The 27,792-nt window shown below is 37.8% G+C and overlaps 1 protein-coding gene across 4 annotated transcripts; it reads right to left on the bottom strand.

Annotated features, from left to right (window-relative positions):
- Positions 1–1,070: 1,070 nt before the first annotated feature.
- LOC106908500 (GRAM domain-containing protein 4-like) lies at positions 1,071–27,788 on the bottom strand. 4 transcript variants are annotated; one of them, XM_088006602.1, is made up of 19 exons: positions 27,575–27,788; positions 19,942–20,172; positions 19,750–19,855; positions 18,397–18,517; positions 18,256–18,323; positions 18,013–18,145; positions 17,871–17,896; positions 17,487–17,578; positions 15,931–16,022; positions 15,346–15,394; positions 15,127–15,198; positions 14,326–14,369; positions 14,118–14,227; positions 12,581–12,735; positions 7,684–7,828; positions 7,456–7,549; positions 7,169–7,259; positions 7,026–7,094; positions 1,071–3,983 (listed from the first exon to the last, which is right to left on the bottom strand). In XM_088006602.1, exons 2-19 carry the CDS (start codon positions 20,125–20,127, stop codon positions 3,963–3,965), a joined length of 1,674 nt encoding a protein of 557 aa, XP_087862728.1. In that variant the 5' UTR covers positions 20,128–20,172; positions 27,575–27,788; the 3' UTR covers positions 1,071–3,962. The 4 variants fall into 4 exon arrangements, with proteins under 4 accessions (XP_087862728.1, XP_014830110.1, XP_087862731.1 ...); XM_014974624.2 differs by having other exon boundaries at positions 1,071–5,747; positions 27,575–27,787; XM_088006605.1 differs by lacking the exon at positions 7,169–7,259.
- Between the last annotated feature and the right edge of the window lie 4 nt (positions 27,789–27,792).

Below are 27,792 nucleotides of genomic sequence, written 5' to 3'. Positions count from 1 at the left end.
TTAGTGGTCTCTGCACGGCCCTGGATTGTACTGCAGAATTCTTGAGTCCAAACTATACACAATAAATTATTGAATTAGTAAAATGTGTGGTTTCCTCTCCTTTTTATGCAACATATTTTGTGCATGTAAAGTGAGTCTAGCTAGCAAAAGTAGTTGACATGTCATCCACAAACTTCATTTGACAGACTTCAAACGTTATTCAATAAACACAATTTTGTTTTTGCACCCCACCGTCAATAGGGATATGACTGGATTTATTCCCCTTTTGATGCCTGAAAATTTGCCCAGGACCAGTGGTGCCAGGCTGTTGGTCTGACCTGACCTTTGCATGCACAAGGCCATCCTTGAGGCTTTTGCTCCTCCTGAAAGCAGCTTTGATCTTCCTGTTTTTCAGCCTTAAAACTAACAGATTAAAATTCTACCAAATGCTTCCCAGATTAACATTAACCAGATTAATATTAGCAGGTGAGTAAGGACTGATAAAAGAAACTGCTACAATCTCAGAAGGATCTCTGCTACCCTCTGTGGGCGAAGTCGCAAACACCATAGTTGCTTCATAAAAATTTGATTCTGGTGTGGAAATTATTTTAAACGTTTATGATTGACTTGAGTAACCCAGCAAACGTATGCATTGGATGAAAACTTGATTTAAATAACAGTGCATGTGTATCGGTAGGTTTGATATAAACTTTAATATCCAGTTGAAATGCTGTGATGATATTTGGACCTTTAAAAGGTTTTGGTATCCAAGAAATCCACTGCATTAAGGCTGATTGGTGACTTTAATTTGATTAAATCATTGTGATTATTTAGGGTGTGTAAAAAAAAATAAAATCCTCCAATGTCATCCACATACCTGAAATAATGCAAAGGTTTTTTTAACGAGATGCATTGAAGGTCGATGTTTCCATCTCAGCCATAAAAATATTTGCAAATGCAAACCTTTTAGTCATGGCAGCTCCTTTAACCTGCTGAAAGTACTTAGTAAATTGGAAATCATTCTGGGTCAAATTGATTTATAATAATGGGAAGATTTCCTTTGCATAATAAACACATAGCAGCACACAATCTGTATAGGATTTCCATTTTTATTTAAATACAAAAATGTACAACATGTTTTTACCACAGAGATAGATCCATTACAAAATGTTACTCAGTTTCAATCATTACAACATATAAAATCCCAAAACACCAGACAAACACGTTTGCAGAAGTTTATTTTATAAACTTATTATAAACAATATTAAAAATCTACAGCACACAAAAAAGTGCAGTAAGTTTTAATACTAGACCAGGAAGTCTGAGAATAATGTCTCAACGAGGCAACAAGGCATTCAAGTAAAAACTGGCATCCGAGAATTTTTTTTTACCTTGAAAACAAGAGAAATTAAAACCAACAGAAAGCAAACCAAATTTTCCTCAAGAAAAACAGACATAAGGCATAGAAATGTACTGATTCATATATGTCATGTAATCATATCTTCTCATCAGGAACTGGTAGCAAAAAAACAGGAAACATTGTCGCTCTTATTATTTTAAAACATAAATATTGAACCTTTTGGTCAGAACAAAATTTTTGCTCTAGCTTAATATTCTTATGTTTTTATTAATGACCAAGTCAATAGAGTAGAAGACCCAACCCCGAAATTTCCTGTTTTTTTTTTTTTTTTTCCCGAACCCACTGATAAATAAACATCGCATTATGCAACTGTAGGAGGCGTTAAGAAAAAGTATAACCTCTTTCAGTTATGTTTCAGGAGGTAAGAAAATAACTGGTACATAGCAAGTTCTGAATTATTAAATCTTAACAGATTATACATTCTCATTATTAATTAAAGCTAAAATGGAAAACTGGTTGATAAACATAGTACACTCTTTTTGCATTTATTGGATTAAGTTGATGCTGCTACTTGACTTCACTTGATTATTTAGTCATGAGAATAATGAGGTACTGCTGCTAGAAAAGATGAAGATTAAGATTATACAGATGCCAACGTGAGCATCCATTAGTAATAACTGATTATTCACAATTACTTGAGTATTATATCCTTTATGAATCCAGACATTTTTAACAATGTGGACCCAAAAGTAGAACATGCAAATTTCAATATGTTGTATCCACCAACAGGGTGTCCAACTGAAAAAACCAAACCATGCAAAGGCAAGAGCAGCAGGAATGTCACACGGAAAACAAGAATCTGCCCAAAATGGATTCCAGTACATTATTAAATCCTGAGGTTTGAGCAATCCTCACTGAAACCGCAAAAACCTAAAAGTTTCAAAATCAGACTCTGCAGAATTCAGATGCTAAATAAGTTTCTAATGGAGCAGTAGGAAAAAGAATGAACAAGTTCAGCATAAACTGGGTCATAAACAGCAGAAACAATTATCCTGAGGAAAAATAAAGAAGAGTGGACTGAAATACCACTGCAGAGATTTGAGAGACTGATAAAAATGATGGCCGCTGCAACGTGTTGCATCTGAGCTGTACTTAGTTTTTCAAAAAACAGCTTTTCTCTTTCTGCTTCTATTTATTGACATGTGGAATCTGTTTTATATTTGCAAACTCAGAGAACCTCAACCTGGTGAAAACCAGGTCATTTTTACAACGTCCTCGTATCAAATTCTTATTTTTTTACGAGTCCATATATATAAATGTGCCACATTAGGATTACAGATAAAGCAATCCGATTGATAAATGTTAAAACAGGACATTTAAAACAAAAAACATACACAGCTTTAGTTAAAATAACTTAAAATATGAGCAGGATCAATGGAATCAGAAAAACACAGACCTAACTTTTAAGAACTCCAAAATTAAATCAAGGGAACAAAAAGAAGCACATTCTTTTTAGACAACTGAGTTACTCTATATTTTCATAAATAAAAGTCTAAATGTAGTTAGATTTTACACAGGATTTCTTTTAAGTTTTTCTACTACGACAATAAAAATAAATTGACTTGCGCAGAAAACACCTGTTCAGAATACAGTTATATACCCCACTTTAAAATACATGAACTTCCTTTATGGGTGAGTTTTAGCAGTACAACACTACAATACAGAAGAGCATTATGTCATAGCCTGAATCAGTCAACATATTATGACATTTGAGCCTGTCCTACTGCTAATTTATGCCAACAAAAATATTTTCCTTAATTGTAATTTTTGACAGCAAAGAAAATAAAATAAAAAATCTAAATATTTAAAACTCTCATTATTTCTATTAACAGTGGAGACGAGGCCACACTGTCGTAGGCTTTTACTGGACAACAGGGTCGTCTACACTGACAGTGACACTAAAACACCAGGTCTCTGAGGTCTGTTATCTGCAATGGAAAGTTTCATAACAGGCTCCTCATCCCTCATTTACTTTACGTTATCTGAATAGTCTTATCATAAGATTGGTCAGCTGCTCTCACACAGACATATAGTGTCATAAAGCTGCAGGGAAGAAGCCCTTGATGCTCTAGACTGAGTGTTGCCTTCCTGATCCAGACGTGTCAGGATTAAAGCTGTCCTGTTTAACATCAAACCACCTGCTTTCCTGAACAGCGGCCCAGTGTCGAACTCCACAGTCCACAGCGTTTCTCTAAGTGTGGGGGTGTTTTCACTATTAATTTTTAATTATTTTACACATTCAACAAATCAGTGTTTCCATTCTGATGACATACAAAGAGCCACCTAACTGACTAGTCTAGTCTGAAAAACAGGGTTATGTTTGGGGCAAAAGATGAATTGTAGAAAAGAAATAAAAAAAATAAAAATACAATAAACCTAGAGTTTATTTTCCTTTTTGGTAAAAACCCATATTTTAAAGATGGCCTCCAGCATTTCAGCATACACTTACACACTTAAAGTCCCTTCTCTATGGGTGTGGCTTTAACCGGTTCTGCCCTGGCGATTTGCTTCGCACCGGACTGCATTTGTTGATTGGCCTGTGGTTTACGTCACTGCTGAACCGTCACCGGCTGAATGGTTGCCACTGAAGATTAAAGGATTTCTTAAATATGCTTCAAAAAAATCAATTAATTTTACATAATAATGCCCCTTAAAGGCTTTTCCACATTATATGCGGTTCTTAAACCTCATGGGGTGATGATGTGGGGTTGATTGTGTTTGTATCTTCCTGTTAAACAGAATCATCTGCTGCTTGTAACTGATCTAATATGAAGTGCAGCTTTTGTTGTCAGTTTTGGTAACCACACGTCTACACATGTTCAGTTTGCACCGCAAGTACAATCAGAAAACCAGAACTTTGCTCAGATGGAGCATTCACCATCTGAAACAGGACTGGAAATGTGATCAGTGGACTAGTTCTCATTGGTTAACAACAAGCAAATAAATCAACATGAATATGGCATCAAAACTGAAAATAAAAATGGTGGGTCAATTTTTCTTTGTCTAAAAAAAGAAAAAAAAAGAGAAATAAAACGGAGCAAACAACCGACCAGCGGAGCAGATATTTCAGCTGCTGAAAAGAATCAACAATTCTGCTGATCTGTTTTAGGGGTTAGACATAACTAAAGGTACAGTTCAATCTTTTAGATCAGTAGTGAGTCAGCTTTACTGAAGAAAAAACGATATAAAGGAGGGCTGCAGGAATTTTGAATCTAATGCACAACCCTTTTTAGATTTTTGCTAAGACGTCAAAAATTCAAATACAAATGGTTGACAAACTAAAATCTAAAATGGTAAAATTGTGCTTAAAATCAGATCAAGACTACAATTAATTCAAAATATGCCGTCGAAATCAACACTGGTTTAAGGATTAGCCTTGGAATATTTTATCTAGAATGCTTCTCCAAGTAGGACAGAAATGAGCTAACTACACTGATGTGTAAAGACTGACAGCTGCAGACATGGATGCACCACAGGGAGACATGAGATGAGTTATTATTGTTGAATATTGGTTATGATTAATTTGTCTTGCTTTTGTTTCATCGAACAACATCTGCTTCCATCTCTACAAACATCATTTTATGAATATATGTTTCATCAGGTGTTTGTGCCAGCAGCAGTGAATGTTCTTCTGAGTGAATCTATTAACCTTCCTGTTATGTTGCAGGTCAATCTGACCCGTTTTAAAGTTAAATTTTTTTTAAAAAATTGCTCCTAAGATGGACATGACCAGAAACATTGGCTAAATGTAATCATGAACCTGTAAATGTTTCAAACTAGGTGGCTAATACCCCTATACACTATGATACTTCCAACTAAATCCATTCTCCTAAAAAGGGATTAAAAAATCCCTAATTTAAATTATTTACATTGCCCTGAAACTGAATATAAACAAAATACCAGAAGTCTAATCAAGAGGACAGCATTTTTTTTTTTTTAATCACTGCTGAAAAAGGAAACTGTTCTAGAGCATTAAGGATGCCGTCTTGTGGAGGACACCGTACAGCTAAATTTGAAACCACCTGCAGTCTCATCAGCACATGTGTACTCAGCTCCAGAGTCACATTGTACTCGCAGTGTGCAGACAAAAGACGAGGTTCTGCTGATCCAGATTGCACAGACTGTGGATCACCTCCAACAGCAGGGAACTGCTGTACTGGAATATTTTAAGTTACTTTGAAAACATGCTATGAAGGACAGCAACCCAGATTCTTAACAGTACGTTGAGGCCGATCTCACACTATGTCTCTGGATTTTTAGCTCGAGCCTTTTCAACCATCTTTGTGTGCTGGGAGAAGATGGCATCAAACGCCTCATCTCTGTGCATCATGGCACCAAACACCATCGGCTGCAAAGAAACAGGCAAGACAAGAGCATCAGATTATGTTTAAACAGAATCTGATGCCATTTAAAGCACAGAAAAAGGAACCTTTTTTCTGTTCTTACAATTGTTTTTAAACTGGTGTAACTAAAAACAACAGATTTTAAACTATATTTTCTTCAGCTTTATCTGTAATGAAAATCTTACATAGTGGGTGTATTTTTAAAGCTGTTCTTAGCAATTATTTTAAAGAGAGTAAAACAATCAGATTGACACAGAGCCTTACGGAAGCATCCAGACCTGCGTTTTGTTAGGAGTTTATGTGACAGACTAGCATAAAGCAGTGCATCATTGTGAAGTGGAAGTGTGACATGACAGCTGACCCTGCTGTCACACAGACCTGAATGGTAATCATTTTGTTTGTTTATCCTTTACATTAATTTAGACATTAATTAATGAATAGTTTAGATTTTTATTTAAAATTATTTTCATTAGTCTGACCTTTTAGTTAACTAAATGTGTGCACTGCAAATAGTTAACTTTATTTGTCAGTTCTTTATATTTTTGTTAAAAGCAACAAATTAATTTATTTGTTTTGAGTTACCAGTTTCCTTTGGAGCTGCTGCTGGAGGGTCACAGAAGGGCTCCAGCTAATTGACATCCATATATGGCTGGCAAAACCTCCTCAGCGGGCCGTTCCATTTGTTTGCCAGGGGACGGGGAAATTTGGTTTTCTTTAATTTAATTTGACCATTTCTTTAATGTTTCTTCTATTTGGTAGTTTTAGTCTAATGTTTGTTTAATTTAAAGATTTGGTATTGTATTTGTTTAAGTTTTTGTATGTTTAAATTACCCCTTGTGTGTCAGCAGTGGTCTGATCAGCCACTATTTAAGTTCCCCTCATGTCTTGTTTGTTAGGTCAGTTTTGTGCTTGAGTTCTTTGTGTTACCACCTGAGTTGTAGTTTGTTATGTTGACCTCAGTTTTGGGCCCAATTCTTCATTGTTTGATTATTTTTGAACTTTTTTGTAATAAATTAAGATTATTTTTTGAATTCCATTCAGCGTCTCTCTGGCTGGTTACTGTGAGAACCCTCACAGGAAGGTTGTTTTCAGAATTCTCAACAAAATAGTTCATGATTTGGCATTCATTTACATTCTGTGCCCCTGTGACACCAGTAGAGTGTGATGTAACCCCAGTATTTACCTGACTTGGACAACAACCATCTTAGCAAAGACGCCTCGAGTTTTCTAAACTACATGAATGATCAAAACTATCAGTCTAGACAAAACATTTGCACTCGTACCTTTTGGGTGGTAGGCGTTGCTATGGAGATCCCCATCCCTGAACCAGGTAGCACTGACAAAACCTTATACTGTATGGAAGACAGAAGTATAAAAGAGAAGCAAAAGAAACAATGATTATCAGTCACCTTTAACAAACATCTACCTTCTGGATTTCAGTGATTTCGGTCAGTTTGATGACTTTATTCCTCTTTGAAGAACCAGATCTTGAGCTGGAGCTCTCGAAACACAAGTGGCTGTAAATTCAGAAGATACCAAGAAAAAATGTTTTCAACAAAAACATGATAATTTCTGTCAAATTCTCAGATGAAATGATCAGATGTTTTGTTGGTGTTTGCATACACAAAGGTTAAAAATCGTATTTATGAATAACCCATATGAAAGCCGGAAGAGGAATGTGAGAGTGGCTCAAATGAGAGAGGGGGGGCTTACTTCTCTGTAACATACAGGACTCCATGACGGATGTAGTCTGTTGGTGTCTTCTTGTCTCTATTGATCAGGCAGCAGCGCCAGCCGTTCTCACACACTGAGAAATGAAGCAGCAGTTACAAATCTCCTGGAAGCAGATTAATAGTGTATTGCTCTACCAATAAATGTAGTGCTGAACAGCCAGAATTCAATCAAAACAATGTTAGTGACTGCAGCTGTTCCTAGTCTGACCTGGCAGAGGGCGCTCACTCTCCGGAAGGCTGAAAACCTCGTGAAAAGCTCCTCTCTTTGTGCTGTAGTATCGGCCGCCATCTTCTTCTCTGCTGGCACCGAGAGGTACAGTACAAACGCTCCCTCGGCCCCCTGCTGTGGCAACCTGAACAGGAGGATGGTTGGGGGAAATAAATTAGCAGATGTCCTCCATACTCTTTCAGCATGGTGTTGCTTTTGTGATAATTTCTGTCTTTTTTTTTTGCCTCTTCCAACTTTCTTACCACACTAGTGAGTTAGAACTCAGTAGACATGTTTCTGATGTAAGGGTTAGAAAAACTGCATTGCGTCGAAGTATTTTGTATGTCAGAAAAAGAGGCCTACAGTTTGGAGTGGTGAAAACTTTTTTCGTTACTCGTTATCAATTTAAACATGTTGATTCAAACAATAGTTAGCAACTTTTCTGCTAATGTCTAGCAGGACATTAGCATAAAGGTATGAGATATAAAACAGCTTAAAAAAATCACAACCTAATCTTTGTTCAATTTAAAGTTTCAGAACTCTAAGGATTTCTTTAAATTGCTACATTTAAAGAAATCAAAGATCTGAAACTCACTGGAGGGATTTCTGTCCCATCTGGACTGAGAACCCCTCAGGATCAGGGCCGTGCAAAGACCACTAAAAGGGCACGTTCTCCAAAAAAAAAAAAAAAAAAAAAAAAAAAGGCACATCTTACCGCCTTCTAGGACAGAATATTAACAAAGCCACAGAGCTTTCAGAGTTTAATAAACAATGATAAATTACAAAATTGTGAAATATACAATCAAAGCTAAGGTAAATCTCTATACAGAGCATACAACCATGCATATGTAAGATATTTTATTAGTAATTTCTTTCTGCAGGTCTATTTTGTTATAGGAAAGTATTGCAATATTCAAACCCGCAATTTAGCAAGATATGTAAATCAGAGCTGGTGGTTTAGCTCTGATTTACATATTTTGTCTTTACAGAATTACACTATTAAAAATATAAACGGCACAACCTTTTAGTGTACTGTAATCTATAAAAAAGAGCTGCCTGTTTGCTGCAGTGGAGATGAAGATGGTCCATTCAGGAAAGCAGAGCTGCATCAAACTTTAAGGTGGAACTGCAGAAAAAAAGCAAAAAAGCAAAAATTGAATTGTTAAAGCATGTCACTATGGGAAAAGCCTGCTGAGTTTTGCTTAAAACTTTTTTAAACATTTAAATCACACATTTGTCTCATGAAGTGAATTTTTTTTGCACAACAAACTTATTTGTGCATGTCAGAAATCTTTTCTTGATATTCTAAGTTTTTGTTTGACTCAAAGTTTTGCTTGTGATTCTCACATGACGTCATGGGCAGGACCCAAAATCGCAACAAAAGATTTCTGATGTGTGCAAATAAAAGTTTATGTTTGGCAAATAACTTTTTAAGTTCACAAGACAAAAAATTAGTTATTTAATTAAAAAAAGTTTTTTAAACAAAACAATTTGTTTTTACAAAAAGAAATCATTACAATTCCAAAAGTTTTGATGACAATTTTATTTTACTTAACTGACGTTAGTTTATTTTTTCCCATTGAATAATTGGGGAAAAAATTTAACTACATACTGTGCGAACCAGACCCTAAACTTAAAGTCTGGGTTGAGTTTTTTCCCCTTCATTTATGACATACATTATATCCATCATGGTAATTCAGGGTGAGTTATTTTTAATTCTAAATGAATATCCTTGTTGGACTTTTATGTAAGTGCTATTCTCCTTCAAGATACATTTACCTAACGCTAGAATAAATGCAATGTACATTATGCAGCAAAGGAAATTAGAAGATCTGACATATCTCCTTTATGGAGATAAGTTTTGGACGGGCGATGTGCCTCCTACACAGGGAAGAAGCTTTTTATTTATCTAGCTTTGCTAGCAAAGTCGTTAGCTAGCAGCTAGCTAATAGCACAACAACAGCAGCCTAATGTCTGTATGATAAAAATACTGAATCGATAGATAAGAACAGTTTTTCCTCACCTGAGTGTCTCCTCCCGCTCAGTCGTTCTTCAGAGTAAGCCAGATGCAGAGGCCTGTCAGTGTCTGTTGTATTTCATTACCTCTCTGCTTAAACCACTGAAGCAGAAACGATACTTCAACGTTTTCCATCATCTGACAAATAGCAAGTCTACTCCACTTTATTCACCAAAAACGTTTTTTTATATATATAATTCACCAAAAACTGTTCTGTAATCTGGAACGTTCGCTACGTTGAGCTCCAGTTAGCCGCCTTATCTCACTGCGCGAGAGGCAACTGCGTCATGCGTCACGGGCAAAAGGTCAAAGGTAACAAGGTGACCGGAAGGCTTATTATGTTGTACAAAAAACCAAAACAAAGAAATAATTTTAGTACATGTTATTATGTGTCAGAAGAGGGCTTTGAAAATAATAATACCAAAGAAAAAAAAAAATTGACCAAAAGGGCACTTTGGGGCAAGGAGCAAAAAGGGCAGGTGCTCAAGCACCCCCAGCCCCCCCTCTACACCGCCTGCTCAGGATCCCTCACAACTAGCTGAAGGACGTCACCGTGGAAACATGTCTGTGGTCGCCTCTAGCAACTCATTACAGAGATGGATGAATGGACGATTGCTCTAACTTAGCAGCTAAATTCTCAAATTATCAACAAATCAATTAAAAACTTTTAAAATAATAATAAACTTCAAATATGTTTTAATGACACAAGGATTAACTTGGAATTTTAATGGAATTAGGAACTTTAGCAGGGCTAATGTATGTGGAAATAGAAGAAAAGAAAAAAAAAGACTAGCCAGAAGGGCAATGAAGAACAAAATACAATTTAAGGCAGAAACCTCAAACTCCAGGCCTCATTGGCAGGTTTCCTGCAACTCAACTTTTAGATGTCTCTCTGCTTCAGTTTAATGGCTCTAGCAGGTCATTAGCAGAGGTCTGTAGCATTTGACTGCATGACTGAGAAGCAGTTTAACCATTTAATTCTTGTGTGTAGGACAAAAAAACATTTAAAAGTTGCAGGACTTTTGTCCTCAAGGAAACCAATTTGAAACAATAGATTTACAGAGTAACTAAACCCCAAATAAACTTCTTTTTTTTTTTTGGAGTTAAACGGTCTTTAATTGTTATATTTGTTTTCCTGAAAATTGGGCCATTTTCTGTATATTTGTATAGTTTGACAAATTACTGTCAGTCTTGTTGGCCAAGAGTGGCTACGGCACATAAATTATCTGATTGGTTCCAACACGACTGTGTGAGACTGAATGCTGTGGTCAGGAGGTGGGAGGGGCTTACAGCAGCACTCAGTTCTCAGAGCAAAGCAGAGTTGCAGAATAACTGGTGCTTTCACATGTTGTCTTCAATATCACAGAAAAAAAGTTTCTAGGTTGGTTGCCCGTTTGGGGAAAAAAAAGTCACTGGAAGGGTTCAGCATTACTCCTCATTACTGTCTAAATCTACGAAGCAAGGAGACAGTGCCTTTCACAACAAGTCAATTCTGTTGAACTTTTTCACATTTTTGTCATATAACAACCACAAACTTTATTATTTTATTTCATTCAAAGTAGTGCAGGACTCTGATGTGGAATGAAGAAAACCCGGTTTTAATTTCCATTCCTTTACAAAAAAAAAAAAAGACTTAAAAGAATTTCAGCCCCTCTCACTTTAAAGCCTCTCAATAAAACCAAGTGCAGTGTAGGTCCTAAAACAATATCCCCATTAGTCCTGCACAATATAACTTATTAATGATACATTAAAAAACAATAAGATGATTTGTTTGCAGTTTACCACAAGCTACATATGATCTAGTCATTAAAGACCAAAGTGGAACTTTTTGCACTATGTAAAGGAAAACAAACCTCACATCACTATGAAAACACAAACATGGTGATGGCAGCATCATACTGTGGGTTTGCTTTTCTTTAGCCAGAACAGTACTGGGTAAAGTGTAATGCAGGAAGTAAATCCGCCCTACGACATTAGAGGCTGTAAGTAACTTCAGAATTGTGTGGAGATTTGACTTCCTGCAGCGACACGACCGTAAACATTCAGCCAGAGATACTATGGGATGGTTTAGCTCAAAGAATGGTCCATATCTTGAAGTCCAGACAAAATCTAAATGATTTGCAGATTGATGTTCTCACAATACGACTGAGCCTAAGTTATAAAGTAAAGGTCAAACACCCTGCGATGAATTGGAGAACCATCCAGGGTTTACCGAAAACTGATGGACGTAAAAAAATTCCCTGCTAAGTTTTCTGGTATTTAGCAATTCAAAATACGTTTGATTATTATAACCAATCTAAAATACGAGAAGTTTGCTCTGATTTGACTTCAGACAACAAGAAAAAAAAAAGTATTTTTATTTGGTGTATGTAAGTACCTGGTTTCAACAGTAAATGTTTGCCACACTTCAGAATTTTTAAATATATATTTTTTATTGTTTGTGGTTGTGCTGTGACAAAATGTGAAAAAGTTCAAAATGAATAAGTCTATAAGGACAATCTACGCCTCATACTTGTGTATCTGCCCTGCAGCTCACAAGGACACACACAGTCAATGAGGGCATCAGATGTATAGTATCTGCTGCTGATGGATCTATATTTGTACCCATAGCAACCACAGACCTCTAAAGTATGACTGTACAACACGGAGACAGCAGATCCTACCTGTTCACACTCGGACAGCTGAGAAGGAAGAATAAAGACAAACTGAGAGGTGACAGCAGCTGTGCAGACTGTGCTGGTTCCCATGGAGCAGAGAGGAAACAGGACGTTCACAACGCACAGTTTCTTTCTCCTGCGATGTGGTTTCCACCTGAGCTCTACCAGGCTGGATGCAGCCCATGAGGTGCGTGTGCGAGTGTGTTTTAGAGTTGGGACTGACCCGTCTGCTCAAGGTGGTGTTGCTGCGCTCCTTCAGCTGCAGGTCGGTGGGTAAGTTGGTCCAGATGATGTAGGGGGTGTCAAAGCGCTGCCGTAGCTTGGGGCAACTTTTAAAGATGAAGTCAATGATAAAGAACTTGATACCTGCATAACCACCTGAGAGGCAAAAAAAAAAAAAAATTATTCCACTGGTTAACAGCCAAAAAATTGTCTGGGGTTTTTCAACCGTTTTAGGGTCATTTTGATGTGCTGAATCAAAAAAAAAAAAAAAATCACAATGGTTTTGCTCAATCAGGTCAACTTTCTGAACTATGGAACAACATGAGCATCAAATGCATGACTTGTTCTCACATCTGGATCGGTTTCCTGAGAATATGATCAAGAGGAGGAGGAGAGATTCCATCAGGACAGAAAAGAGACAGAGAATTTTACACAATGAAGACGTAATGTTCAATTCACATGTACTTACCCTTAGTAGTGTTTATTATTCAATTTACAGAAATCCAAGTTTGTGACATTTAATTAATACATTCTGTTAGAAAACCATCTTTTCTCCTAAAACCTTTTTTGGATGAGAAATATTAACAGAAATGACCTGAAAATGTCACAAAAGTGTCATCAATTTAGTGACCTGACTTGATTGAGAAAAATGGATGTCATTTTTGGATTCAACGGTGCAAAATAATCCTAATTCAGTTGAAAAAACAGACAACTTCCAATATATATATATTTTTGTAACCCAGTGTAGTCCGCAGTGTGAACAACTTCTCCAACAGGGAGCACATTAAATAAATCAGATCGTTTGGTAAATTTGGTTATATGGCCCAGATGCTGGAGGAAAGCAAGTTTCATTTCTGTGTTTGAATCCATTTAAGGCACAGGGATGTGTTCAAAGAGTGTGGTGTAATGCTGGAAATGCAAACTGGAAACTATGGGTGTGTACAAACTTGAATCACCATGTTTTCTTCTGAAACATGGTGATTCAGAAGACAACTTGGGAAGTCCTCCAGGAAAAGTTGATCATTTTGACTGAGTTTCTTTGCTCTGTTTGTACCTGTATTACAAGGTGAACACACTCCAAAAATCAAAATGCAGGAGTCTCAGTTTAATGACCAGCTGCTTCCTTTTATTGTGATGGACCTACACTATTGTAAATGTTCCAACTCTTTCCCTCATCATCCATTATGAGGCCACACAGAGGAACCAGCTGGTGGCCAGGAGCCTCATGCATTACACAATGTGTAGCTTTCATACTCAAAGTTTGTGGTGCAGACAAATTCTGAAACTTGCAGAGCACAAAAAATTCTGACATGTAAAAATGCACCGTTCAGGGTACATACAATAACCTTTACAAAAAGAAAAGCAATAAAATTTGAAGCAAAATTTTTTAAAACGGAAAACAAAAAAGAGCTTTTGTGTAGATCAACCAAAGTGAAAATGCTTGTTTGTGCAGATGAGTTTGTAATTTGATATGTTTCCAAGTCTTTCTGAAAGTCTCTGTTGAGTGCTGGTCCTAGTTTGTGAATCTAATAATGTACCTATGATGAAGCCCAGAAGCTGGTAAGGTAACAGGCACGAGGAGATAAAGGCCACCCACAGTCCCACGTAGAGCTTTTGAGTCAACTCTGGCTGGACCCACATGAACAGACTAAACACACACAAACACACACACATTCAGTATAGTACAGAGCTCTATTCAAGGACTTTTACTTCAGCTACATATAAAACATTTGCAAACAAACTCACTTTTTTATCTTCTCAAGGATATTGGCCATCTTTCCAAAAAGATTCTGTGTGGATGTGAGAAAAACAACAGTCAAAACAGACTGGAACATTGGCTTTTTTTAAAAGGTTTGTTGCTCTAGTGGCCTTTATTTGAAAGTGCTGAGACAGACAGTAGGTAATGAGAGAGAGAGAAGACATGTGGCAAAGTTCACGAAGTCAGGAATCGAACCTGCAACAGCCACGTCGAAGACTAAAGCCTCCAAAAGTGGGTAGTGTCTTATACTGCGGATGGTTTGTTCACCTGCAGGAATTCAGGACTTTTTTTTCTTTTAATCTCAGGGGCGACTTCTTCTCTTGCTTGGAAACAGTCAGGGCTGTTCTCCAAAAACTACACTGACACACTCAGAAGTAACATAAAGGTTCTTTGGGAAGGATTCACCAAATTCTAGGGAAACACTACTGAAACAGCCGATGACTTGGGTTCGGAAAGAGTGGTGTCCCCCAGATAACGAAAATTCCCCGCACTGCCGCACAGCTGTCAGACATCAGAACAACTGGACCAACAACAGGGCACACCACACTACCATGGTGTGATGTATCCTCTGCTCTTTATTTAACAAAGTAAAACCAGGATGCTACAGAAATATTCTGAATGCTGTTATTACATCTTCTTATATCATGGACTCTAAACTAAAATTGTCCACAATTTGTATCAACAGATCAAAGCTTCACAATGATTGGATAGACGTAGAGATGAGTGAAATATTTTAACAAGAGGTTTCATTTCCGACCTACACAATCTCTTAGTGCATCTTCTCTCACCTGAGCTTTCTGAGCAACATCGAGAACCAACTGGAACTTCTCAGATACAGTTAAGTCTTCTTTTGGAGGTTCCTTGAAAACAATAGAGCCATGAGCCAGGAACCAGCCTCAACAATTTTAATTAAATCAACAACTTCTGTAGTTGTAAAAAAAAAAAAAAAAAAGAAACTAACATTTTTATAATAAGTGTGCCTGATAGAGTAAAGAGAGATGTCTCACCAATGGCTCAGACACTTCAGGTACGATGCTCCACTGGATCCTCCAGCCTCTGAGAGTGGTTTATCATGGGAACATAGAATTAAACAATAAATCTATATATCTATATCTATATCTATCTATATATATATATATATATATATATATATATATATATATATATATATATATATATATATATATATATATAAATAAATACTTAAGAGTTAGGAAATGTGCTTGTGTAGTTTCTTATGGAACGACTCTTTTTAATTCTCTGTGGATAAAAACAGTAACGTTGGTTATGTATTGTAACCAACGAATATTAGCTGCGAATATTACTATGCACACCATTCAGGGCGCACCACATCCTGAGGGAGACCGAGCCCACTAGCGATAGCCTTAAAGGACGAAGCCTATGCGAAATAGAACCACTAAAGTGTCAGTACTAAAACAATTTTTTTAACCAAGATTTTATTTGATCTTACGGAATTGCTGAAGTAAAGTTTCTGTTCTGAATAAGAGCATGCCTTGCAGTTTAACATAAAGTTTTTTTTTTGTCTGGGTCTGCCTTTAAATATGAGTGGTTGAATGTGCTGGGGAGCTCACCTGGAAATGAGATAATTCAGGGAAAGGCGGAGAATTGCGAAGAACAGGAACATGGGGATGGCCCAGCCATGCCACGCTGCATACATGTACACCTGTCAATACACACAGCCAGTGTTTTCTGTAAGGCACCATCTTAAAAGTTTCTCCAGAATGGTTCACCAACTGCCATTATACAACTGACTGGCTTTAAGTCTACTGTGCTATGCTGTAATTTGGGCATAATTTAAATTAAATGACATCAGACTTATACAGCTGACTTATAAAGTTCAAAGTTGCTTTACAATGAAATCGGTCATTCCCATTCACACAAACATTGACACACTGATGATTGTAACCACAGCTGAGAGCTGGTATGCAACATCATCAACCCTCTGACCAACACCAGCAGGAAAGGTGGATGAAGTCTATAGCCCCAAGGACACAACAACAGAGACGTACGAGACAGGGGCTCAAACTAGCGACCCACTGATTACAGGACAGATTCCTACCTCCATTGCTACCATATACACATGCTGCTGTATGTGGATGGATCTGACTGTACGATCGGACGGGAATTCAGTTTAATTTTGACCAAATTCTATTCCATATAACAAAATATGAAGTGCACCTGTTTGTCAGGATCCCTGCCCCTGCTGATGAAAACAATACAAAAGCCCAATCCTGCCACTCACGTGTTCCATGCAAAGCAAGAAGTAGCTTTAATTGATTAAAACACATTTCACCAAATTGTTATGTTACCTGCAAGGTTTGTGGACAGCTTTAAATGGGAATTCTTTTCATACTCAGTCATAATGGCAGGAATCACAAATACTAGTTGTTCTTTCTTCAGATTCACCCACCTGAGCTATGAATCGCTACAGCTATATAAAAGGAGCTCTTGGCAGTTGTTCATCAACAGATACAAGGCTACAAATTTGCACAGTGTGAGTAGGGCTGGACAACACATCAATAACAATTTATATCACCATAGGCAAGAGATTAATATCAATAAAAAATACGTCCAATAGAATTTTCAGTAATTTCACTGAACTTAAATTCAGAACTGCACAGCATTCTGGAGGTTGTAGGAAGGGGAATGACTTTAGCTGCTCAGTCTCTCAATGCCTGCTAAGTAAGGTTGGCATCAACTAACTCACACACTCTTTGGTTACCTAGCAACAACCTGTTGAGTAACTTGGACAGCAGCAATTTCGGGTCTCATAACTGCTTAAAAGTAAAAAATAACGGCATGGAGTGAATGGAGGAGAACAACAGCTCGAGAGGAAGTTGCGAATAAAAAGCAGGAAAGGTCACGAGTATCTGGCAGTATTACACATATTAAAAACAAAAAAAAAACAACTAATCAATAATTATCAATATCCATTGATAAGAAACCTTTATAGCATGATACATTTTTCAACTACTGTATATCACCCAGCCCTAAGTGTCAGGTTTGCATTAGATAATTACTAATTATATATTTTAATATATTTCATGCCTGGACACCGTTACTATTATTTAATAAATGTGTGTGGTGCTTAGTGGAACAAGGAGACATTGTCTGTGTATGGACTTACAATGAAGGCAATGGCAGACGTGTACACAGAGTACCAGCTGGATAAGGCAGACAGGTTCCTCATGAAGTTTGTCACAGGTCTGAACCCTCGTTCTAAAACCACAAGGTCAGGCAGACCATCATATCAGACTCATCTTTCTTGCTGTTAATTTTTGTGGAAAGAAAATGTTGTACAGCAAAGCATCTGGGGGGTTGTGTAACCAAAAGTACTCAAAAGGATCTGTATGTGGGGTTCCACAGGGATCCATCAAGGGACCTCTAATGTTTATTATTTATCTTTCAGCAAGCATATTATTTTTTTCTCCTATATAAAAATAATACTCTACCATACTTATAATTATCCACAGAAAAGAGTGCACACAAGATCAAAGACAAAAATACTCACTGAAGCGTCTCATGTTTTCAGTCAGCCTGAGGATCAATTACAACAGATCAGATCAACTTTTGATTTAAAATAAATACAACTTTCATTAGAACCTTTTCACTCTAAATGCTCCTCTCAGAGACATGTCTAGCATTTTCCTTACCTCCTTGCACTTAGTGGCTCCTCCGTCTCCACAGTTGTCTCCTCTGGCTGGAAGCGGAAGTCTTCAATGTAAACTCCAAAACGATTGTAAAGCCATTTCAGGAAGCTGTTGTATACAGTCTCTTTATGTTTTTCTAACAAAATAAGAGGTTTGATTAAGTGATTACAAAAACTGATTGGGAAATTTATTTTTTTCAGACTTAAACAATATGAAAAAGACAAAGCAAGGAGTGGGTGTTCTAACCTGTACTGCTGCTTAGAGAAGGTTGAGGGGATGGAGGTTTTGGTGACTGAGATGGAAAATCCTCAACTCTGATGAGATAGATAAAATGTCAGTCAAGAAATAAAGGAAAATTGGATTGGAAAGTCTTGTAAAGCAACCCACCCTAATTTTATGGCATCATTGACTTTTTGTTCCAGCTCAATGCGTTTGCATCGTTCCTTCTCCAGTTCCTGTTTAAGTGAATCTATGTGGGACTCATCCTTCAGTTTCCTCAGCTCCTCCTCTGAAAGAGTGACGAGTCACAATGAAGACAAAAAAAACCTACTCCTAGAAAACTCTTTTTTTCTCCAAATGCCTTATAATTAATGAGAAAAATCAATTGTTAACATGCAAGTGAAAGGTGAAGTATCATATGTTTTTATGTAGAACATTGAGAGTAAACCTGATTTCTCTCCCAGTTAGGATTTATTAACAAGTTTCATGTGCTGTGAGGAAGAGATGGACCGAGAATCTAGCAAATTACAAAACGAGCAAACTCAAGTTATAGTAAATTAAGTACACCGCATGAGCCAACACCTTGTAGACTTAGGAGCAATAACTCTTAGTATTCTATTTCTGAATGTATTCTTGCAAAGTGTGGAGTGTGTGTTGCACAGGAGACTGAAGGTTAAGTTTAGGGCTAGATATGCACCGCTAGTGGTGAGGTTTTAGGATAAGGGCCAGGGGTAGAAATGAATATAACATGAATGGAAATCAATTCAAAGTCCTTTTGAAGATAGAAAGAGGTAATGTGTGTGTGTGCCCGTGCATGCCAATGTGAAACACAATGAGGACTGCAGTGTTATAAATAGCTGCTGGAGCATTACATAAAGAAGGCAAATATTGACAGATTATGCAGCATGCAGTTGTATTGTGGGATGAGTTTCTTTTATGTGATCTGATCATTGAGGCAGCAGCATTGGTACAAAATAATTATAGACAACTTGAAGAGAGAAGTGACTTATTTTTTTGTATTTGTGCATTACAACAGTAAAATACTGCAATTAAGTGATGACTAATTACAAATTAAAAGAGTCCTTTTGGGGGTAGTGGTGGAAACAGATGGGCTTTAACAGTGTTTATGTGACAGACCAACAAAGAACTGAATAACTGTAATGTGGTAGGAAAATTATGCCGTTTTCAAAAATGTTCACAAATAAAAATCTAACAGGTGTGCCATGCTTTGTACATCTGCTACAACATATCGCAACACATATCACCTTCAACAGGGCCAAATCTGTCATTACATACCTATCTGTAGTCACTGGATGTTACTTAGGGTTGTCAGAGCACAGGAGTGCCTTATACAAATGAATACCATACTTTCTGACATCTTTGCATTATTCACCCTCCATTGTACAATTCTAAACTACTTTGTATTATTGTGCCTTAAAAATCCCAATAAAATACTCTGTTGTTTAAAACTCAGAATATCAATACTTTTGTATGGCTCAGTAAAGGGCACAATATACTCACGTAAGAAGTGTTTTTCTAACAAAGCGATTTCTAGAAGTCCTTTCACCTCATTCAAATCAGTCTTTGGCTCTTCTTGGACACCTGCCAGAAATGATCCAGGACCAGCCTTTGGCAAACAAACACAAAATAAGCAATGTAACATGAGTTTTATCTTTGGATCAAAGGCAAAAGTTTTGTCCTGTGTTCCTGCACCTGGGCTTCCGTCTGCTGTTCTAACTCAGGTTCCCTCAGCTCTTCTTGCTCCTTGGGCAAGAAGCGTGTTTTCATCACGACGTCGTCGCTGCATTCTGTGTCCGATGTGTTGGGCGACTCGGTCGGGTCAAGGAACTCGTCTCGTCTTTGGCTCCGAAACCGGATTTTGTCGAGACGCCTCAGCATGTTGGTTGCCGCAGGTTCTGGTCTCTATCGGAACATGATGAATACCTGAGCAGCCAAAACAAGAAGGATGGGCAAACAAGACAGCTTAAGAAGGAGGAAGATTTTGTCTTCAACTTGGTATCTTGATATGCAATTCAGTGACATTGAGATGTTTCAGATCAAAGACATTTTACCAAACAAAGCTGGACTTATGTAAAAACTGACACACCCAACCTAACTGTTCCATCCTCATACTGGAATCAAGCAGTATGATAAATATCCATGAATCTTTTACTCACTGTTCTTTACACAATGCTGTGTTATCCAACATGTTTGAGGTCATATAACATCATATCAATTGGATTTAAACTTGGTCTTAGACTAGGCCACGGGAGCCCAAACTTTTTGAGACCAAGATCTACTTTTTCTTTCACTAGCTGGCTGAGATCTATCTCATGACATGAAGACATAAAAATTGTAAATTAAACTATATTAACTTATTTTATCAGTTATAGCAGAAATAATGAAGTGATAGAAAACCTAATGCAAGTTCTTCCTCAGTGAGATTCTAACACTGGGAGGAGGTGGTTTCTCAGTCAGAAGCTGTTTGCAAACCTGACGCCAGCAGATGTCAGTCAGTTATGGTAGATCTGAACTTTGGTTTGATGACCTTAATATGAAAAACTACAGACTGATAGGAGGAGCCAAAGAGCACTGTAAAAGTAAAGGCAAATCTATTGAAGTTGGTATATAATTAATTTACTTTCACATCGCAGTAGAAGCCATTTGTTTGTTAAAACTTAATGAAATATATTTGTCCTATTTTGTTGTGAATACTCACAAACGAACGAGGTAGTCCAAGTTTGTTGTTTATTAAACGTTCAGAAACTACAGCGGTTGTAATGCGCCACAGCAAAGGTAAAACAACCCGAACACGTGATTAGCTCAAAACTACTCGTGCCTTTTTACTCTCTCTCTCTCTCCCTCTCTCTCGTTTAAGCACACCCGTTGCCGTGGCAACCACCTGCGCCCCGCAAGCCGAGCAGAGATTACGTTAAAAACATAACATTCAATCTGTTACATATCAGGTTTCCAGGCTTGATATTTATTTCTCGATTATTAAGCCTCTCATGAACACAGCGGTGGTTGAGTAGCTAATTTAAACTCCTGCTCTGCTAGTCAGTCGGTCACCTTTTTTGTTAATGGAACCGAAACGCACCGAATTGCGCAGCACCTTGTTAAAACAATAATTACTGAGATTATTAATTTTAACACGTTTCGTTGATTTATTTTTTTAGTAGTATTCTTTAATGACGCTACAAACGTTTAGGATCGAATATTTTGATAAGCCTGTCAGAAGAGGAAGTGCTGGTCTCAGCGTCCTGGTGGCGTTCAGTGTGTCTACTGCTGAGACTGACTCAAAATCTTCCTACTATCGACGTATTGAGCACCCCTGGACTAGGCTATTACAACATTTTTTTTTCTTTGAGCCATTCAGAGGCAACCTGATCCATGCTTTGGATCAGTGTTCGGCTGCATAACCCAAGTGAGCCTCATTTCAAGGTCACACACTAATGAACAGGCATTCTTCTGCCACCTCGCAGAATTAATGGTCTCATCCACTAAATGCTGAAAAGCAGCACCAGAACATCACACTATGTTTTATTGCTGTGTTGGTTACACTCTAGATGTTAAGGAATTAACATCTTTCAAAAAGTCCTCCTTTTGTTTTGTTGGTCCACACAATAGTTTTACCAACACTCTTGATTGATCATTAAAATTTGTTAAAACGTGAGACGCACATTTGTGTTTTTGGTCAAAAGCAATATAGTTGAATAATAAATTTACTCATTGTAGGGCTTGGGTAGTTGATCTGAACACCCTGTTCAAATCAACAAAGCTTCTGAGATGATGTCACTTTGGGTGTGATCTCACACCTAGCACTGAGTTGAGTTGTAAATTCTGAAGTAACTGGAACGTAGCATAAGTTGAGCCTGAACTTTTATTTTTGTAGCAGCTGATACGAGGATGAAAGGAAACACTGAAAAAAAAAACTCAAAGAAATTGCTTTTGCTTCTAACTGTTTCCCCATCTCTCATATGAGTCTCTTTTTTTATCCAACTACTTAGGAAATGTATTTATTCAAGGAAAGTCAGATCTCAACACAATGACCCATACAAATAAGGACTTAGACACAGTGTCAGAGGAAGAAGAAACTGCTTTTGTTTGATACAGGAGGAGAAAAGGTTTTATCATCGCCTCTCTGGGCTCAGACTGAGTTGAGTGTATTGAGAGGAAAACTGTGAAATAACTTCATCACAGTCTGATGAGGCAGAGGAAGGTTGCTTATAGTCTAGAGGAATGAAGGTGTGGTGAGCCTTAACACTCACTGAGCTGTCTAACAGGTCTGGCTGACATAACAATTAATGCCTGAACAAGACTGAACAGAAGCCACTTTCAGACATGCACACATAGAGTGTGACCCACAGTATCAGTGTTATGCATCGACCCATCCTTTCCTGGTGTTTTTGTATGACCAGGTGCAACAGCAGTACCAAACCTAGTAGCATTCCGCCCTGCTGCAGTCACGGTACTGGACAGTCAACCAGCTGCCTTAGATAAGTCTGCGCTTCCCCAGGGCGGTCAGGTGGCTGCTGCCTGTGTTTTGTGGTGCTACCTTGGCATCCGTCTCCACTTCCTCAACATAAGCAACAACACACATCAGTAGGGTGTAGAGATGTTGAATGAAGGGTCTTGGTATGGTGTTGTTAGCATGGGTAACTGGACCATTAATATGGCACAGAAAGCATCTTGAAGACCAAAATGCACAATACAATAATAAAGAAATTGGCAGCATCACAGTGATTGATGCTTTCTTCAGCAGGGAGATGAAAAACTGATGGAGCTCAACTAAAGACAATACTTGAGGGGGGGGGGAATCCTGTTAGTTGCTGCAGAAGAGTTTAAATTAGTTGGTGCACCTCTTACAGATGAATATTTCCTCCTGCATCCATTATTGTTGAGTAAGATTTTTAACACTGTCGAGAGAGATTATCAGAATTGCAATATTGGGCTGTGTGTGTTTGCAGGGACATTGGGAAAAATATCATTATTTATGTGTTTAAATTGTCCTCATAAACCTAGAATCCCTCACATGAACACAGAATAAAACAGCAGAAAAAAACACAAACAATAAATTGTTGAGGAGACACATTTTCCATTTTGTGCAACACCCAGGTCTGTTTGCCAGTTTGAGATTTCATATAAAACGGTATATAAACAGACTTTAAAGCCAAAAATGATCAAATGTTTCAAGTCATACAAATGGAACAAATACAGAGGAACATCACTCAGCTAACCTTATTGTTGACAACAAGTAAAGCAAAGATTGTATCGTGAGTTCTGCTTTTAACATCTTTTCACTCTGTAGCCTCTCTAAGAGGTGTTGGTCTGCTTACTTAGTTTTTGTTATGTGTAACATAAGAAGACTGTCACCAGTCTTAAATGCTGTGGTTATATAAGTGTGCAGCAGTGTGCATGTGAGCAGATAAAAGAGACAGAGGAAAGGCACATAATCACATATCAATAACAAAATGAATTGGATACTTTATAAAACCCATGATGATCCCAGGGACAAACAAACAAACAAACAATCTTCTACTGCACTCCAATGTGAACACACAAGGTCCACTTTTCCTCTCCATCCATCACATTGTACATGTTGAAGATCACTTATAGGCCAAGAATGATCCAAAAATGTTAAAACAGCTTTCACCTTGCACACTGCTCTGCCCTGTAGGAATGGATGCTCTTTGATGCAATAATTCCATTGACACTCATCATGAAATTGCTTTTCAACCCAACTGGGATTTTGATTCTTGACAGACATACGGCAGGCATTACTGTCTTCTATACACTAGAGCTCTCCAGTGGTATGAGCTATGCCCCCTGCTGTGCATGCTTCAACTTTGATTGAACAGCCAAATGTAAATCAAACATCATAATTACACTAGCAGATGTTAACACAAGTTCTGGCTGCATGTCAGGTAGTGATGATTCCTTCTACAGAATCATGATGGCAGGAAAACAAGCTGCTGCTAAGGTTAAGGAAATCACTGAGAACCACAGGCTACTGTGGACAGGAGAACATGCAGTGACTGAGGAGTCTCAGCACAGACTCTAGAAAACTAACACACAGATTTCTACTACTGGTGCACTGACAGTATTCTAACAAACTGTAATCCAAACTGGTACAGTTAAGGACCAGGTCTGCAAAGTTCTGCAGAAACATTTCTGCCAGCCACCAGGGATTTCTAAACCTTTGGAGATGGCACATATCTGGCAGTGATGGCACAGGTCAGCGATCATCTGTGTCTTCTTTCTACAGCTGTAGAAAGAAGACACAGATGATCTCTGTGTCTAAGAAGACACTACATCTGTGTCTTCTTTCTACAGCTGTAGAAAGAAGACACAGATGATCTCTGACCTGTGCCATCACTGCCAGATATTACTCACCCTCTAAACCAGTGTTTCTCAACCCTGGTCCTTAGCACCCCCCTGCTCTGCATGTTTTAGATGTGTCTCTATTCCAGAACAGCTGATTCAAATGATTGCATGACCATCAAGTACTGCAGAAGCCTGTTAATCACCTAGAGATACAATTCAGGTGTGTGGCAGAAGGGAAACACCTAAAACATGCAGGACAGGGGAGCGTGAGGACCAGGGTTGAGAAACACTGCTCTAAACATTAGATACCTTACACCAGGGGTGTCAAACTCATTTTCGTTTTGGGCCAAATCAAGATAATGAATCCTCTTAAAGGGCCGGTTGCACCAGAATGTATTAATAAAACCTGTTAAACTTTTAAAAATATCAATGGATTCTTAAAATTAAATATTATTGTTGAACATCTTTTCAGTCCCTCCAGGTTTCATGATTCTTTTTGTGATTTTTTTCCCCAAAAAAAATCAAAGTGTTTATGGTACTAATTTGGAAATATTTGCGATATTTCAGCTTATTTATGACGGTAAATGAAACTTTTTATTACTTGCTGTATAGGTCATGGATCTTTCATCAATTAAGACTGAGGCAGCTGTTTAGTACAAGTAAGAAAGTTATTGACAATTTCTGAGAAAAATCTGCAATAAGCTCCCAATTATGTATTAGGGCAAAAAGTGTGGGGATTTTGCATGAATTTCCATGATAATTATCAAGAAACTAGAGGGACTGATTGATATAATTAGGCGGAAACCAAATCAAAACTGCATTCATTGGATTGATAACATGATATTTAAGCACACTTAGTGTTAAGTTTACAATCTAGAGCAGGGGTGGCCAAGTCCAGTCCTCGAGAGCCACCATCCTGCAAGTTTTAGAAGTATCCTTACTCCAACAGACCGGGATCAGCTCTACAAAGGCCTGATAACGAGCCATTCATTTGATTCAGGTGTGTTGAAGCAGGGATGCATCTGAAAGTTGCAGGATGGTGGCTCTCGAGGACTGGACTTGGCCACCCCTGATCTAGAGGGCCACATAAAAAGTTATGGCGGACCGGATTTGGCCCACAGGCCTCGACTTTGACACATGTGCCTCATACAACCAATTTAACAATATTCTCTTTTGTGAAACCTGAACTCCTTCAAAGTGTGCCACAGTCTCTTGTCTTATTTAAACTTGGGTGAAGTTTCAGTTTCTTTGACAATTTTACACTGTGGTATATGAGAAAACTGCAACAATTGAAACTATGTTACTCGACCTAAAATGTCTCAACACCTAAAGGTGCAGAACATAGCATCTTCTTCACTTTCACAGCTTTAGCTGAAGAAGCTTGAGAGACTTCAAAACACCGCTTTAGCTCTGACGAAAATACTCATGTTTACATCCAAAGCATAATGGGATTTTCAACCTTTAGACATGTATTTGTGAAACAAGTTAAAGTTCTTGTTGAAAACACTGTAGTGTCCACCTGTCTTGGTTTCAGTGATGTGAAAATAAGGTGGAACAGAATGAATGGTATTGGAAGGCCAGTATTAATCATTTTATATCACATTTTTAGTGCTTTCTATTAATGTGGCCTGACCTGGATAAGCAGCAGAAAAGTCAATGGATTAACCCATTTAGATGGTGATTATGATTTATTGCAACACGGTATAGAGTACTTCTGTGCTTGCTGTGTCTGAATATGGTATTGTTAAATTATAGTGTTGAGATTTTATAAGAACCTCTGTGTTAAGGTTTGACCATGAGCTAAAAGGAAAATTTGTCTTTTCCAATAGACTTGTTGCCACGTGCATTAGGGCTCCCTATCAGAAACACATCCATCTTCTCCTTGGAGGGAGAGTCACTGTTCGCAAAGCTAGCTAAACTAACATAAACAAAACGATTAATAACACCTAGAGAGCGTCATCACTATCTGAACGAAGCAGAACAATCCTAAAACAATCCTGCTCCACAGGACTGGGAGAAGTTCCTTTACTCAGACTTAATCACTACTACAAAAACAAGTCTATTTTTACTTTGGCTATTCATTTATTGTTATAACACTTCAGCTTTATTACAGCAGGTTGAAGGGAATTCATGGTTGTCAACATGAGGAAAGGTTCAAGTAGAATTCAGTGAAAACTTTTCTTCAATATTTGCTTACTAATTGTAAAATTTTACTCTGGTATTTGATAAATATAAAAATTAATGATTCAAACCCAGACTGCATCATCCTACACCAATTACACGTTCTTTAAAACACGGTTTGCAATAATTGTAAAAACAGGGGGAAAAAAAAGTTATTAAAGTCTTTTCTTGTTCTCTTATACATCTCACTTGATGGTGTGAACTTATTGTTATACCTTAATAACTAATACTAAATTAGGAATGTCTTAAAACCATCTTAAAAGACAATCGTTGGATTCTGTGCTCTAATATTTTTGCTCTGACTCTGGGTCAGTTCACCCCTTTGGCATTTTGCACCCCTATTTTGCAAAATGTTGCTAATGCCTTAGTTTCATACTTGTAAGCAAAGCATTTCTACGCATATCATTGCATATTAGTTTTTCCCTCTTTTCTAAGTTACAAACAACGGAGAAAGTCAGAGAAAATGCTCTAAATTTACTCTTTAACTGTAGTTCCTGAAATCTCTGAATTACACCCTATTTCCATGTATATAGTTTTGCTCCCTTATCGACCCAGCTAACCGAGAAAGATGACAAAAAACAACAACATTTTTTTATATATAAAAACGAACAACATTTGCAGGTCTTTTTTGTTTGTTTACTGACTTTCTTTACGTCACCAGAAGGCCACCCCCTATTAAACTTAGTGAAAGCCAATCAGCTGTGGGCGATCTAAGCCCCGAAGGAGCTAAAGGAGCCCAGTCAGTCCACAGGGTCCGGGTCGGACACACCCGAACAGGTTACCGAATCAAATAGAATGGTGTTAGTGCAGAAAGGTATGAATAAATAGATATTTTTCTTACCAGAAAGCCGAAGATAAAATAAACTTTCCCACTCTCGTGGGCTTTCCAAGCCCACTAAAAACAAGGTCAGACCCGCTTCTCAGGCTCTCCGAACTAGAACAACTGTTGTGAGAACCGCTCCGAACTTGAATCCGTCCTCTGTCCCGAAAACGAATCCAAATGTTGGTGTTTGTTAATACAGCAGAGCGGTGCTCCTCCACCTGACACAATAATCACTG

This window comes from Poecilia mexicana, unplaced genomic scaffold (assembly GCF_051168715.1).
Source record: "Poecilia mexicana isolate PSO_F unplaced genomic scaffold, ASM5116871v1 scaffold_6, whole genome shotgun sequence".
Lineage (NCBI taxonomy): Eukaryota > Metazoa > Chordata > Actinopteri > Cyprinodontiformes > Poeciliidae > Poecilia > Poecilia mexicana.
The sequence above is the reverse complement of the archived record's forward strand: the minus strand, read 5'-3'. Positions and strand labels throughout refer to the sequence as shown.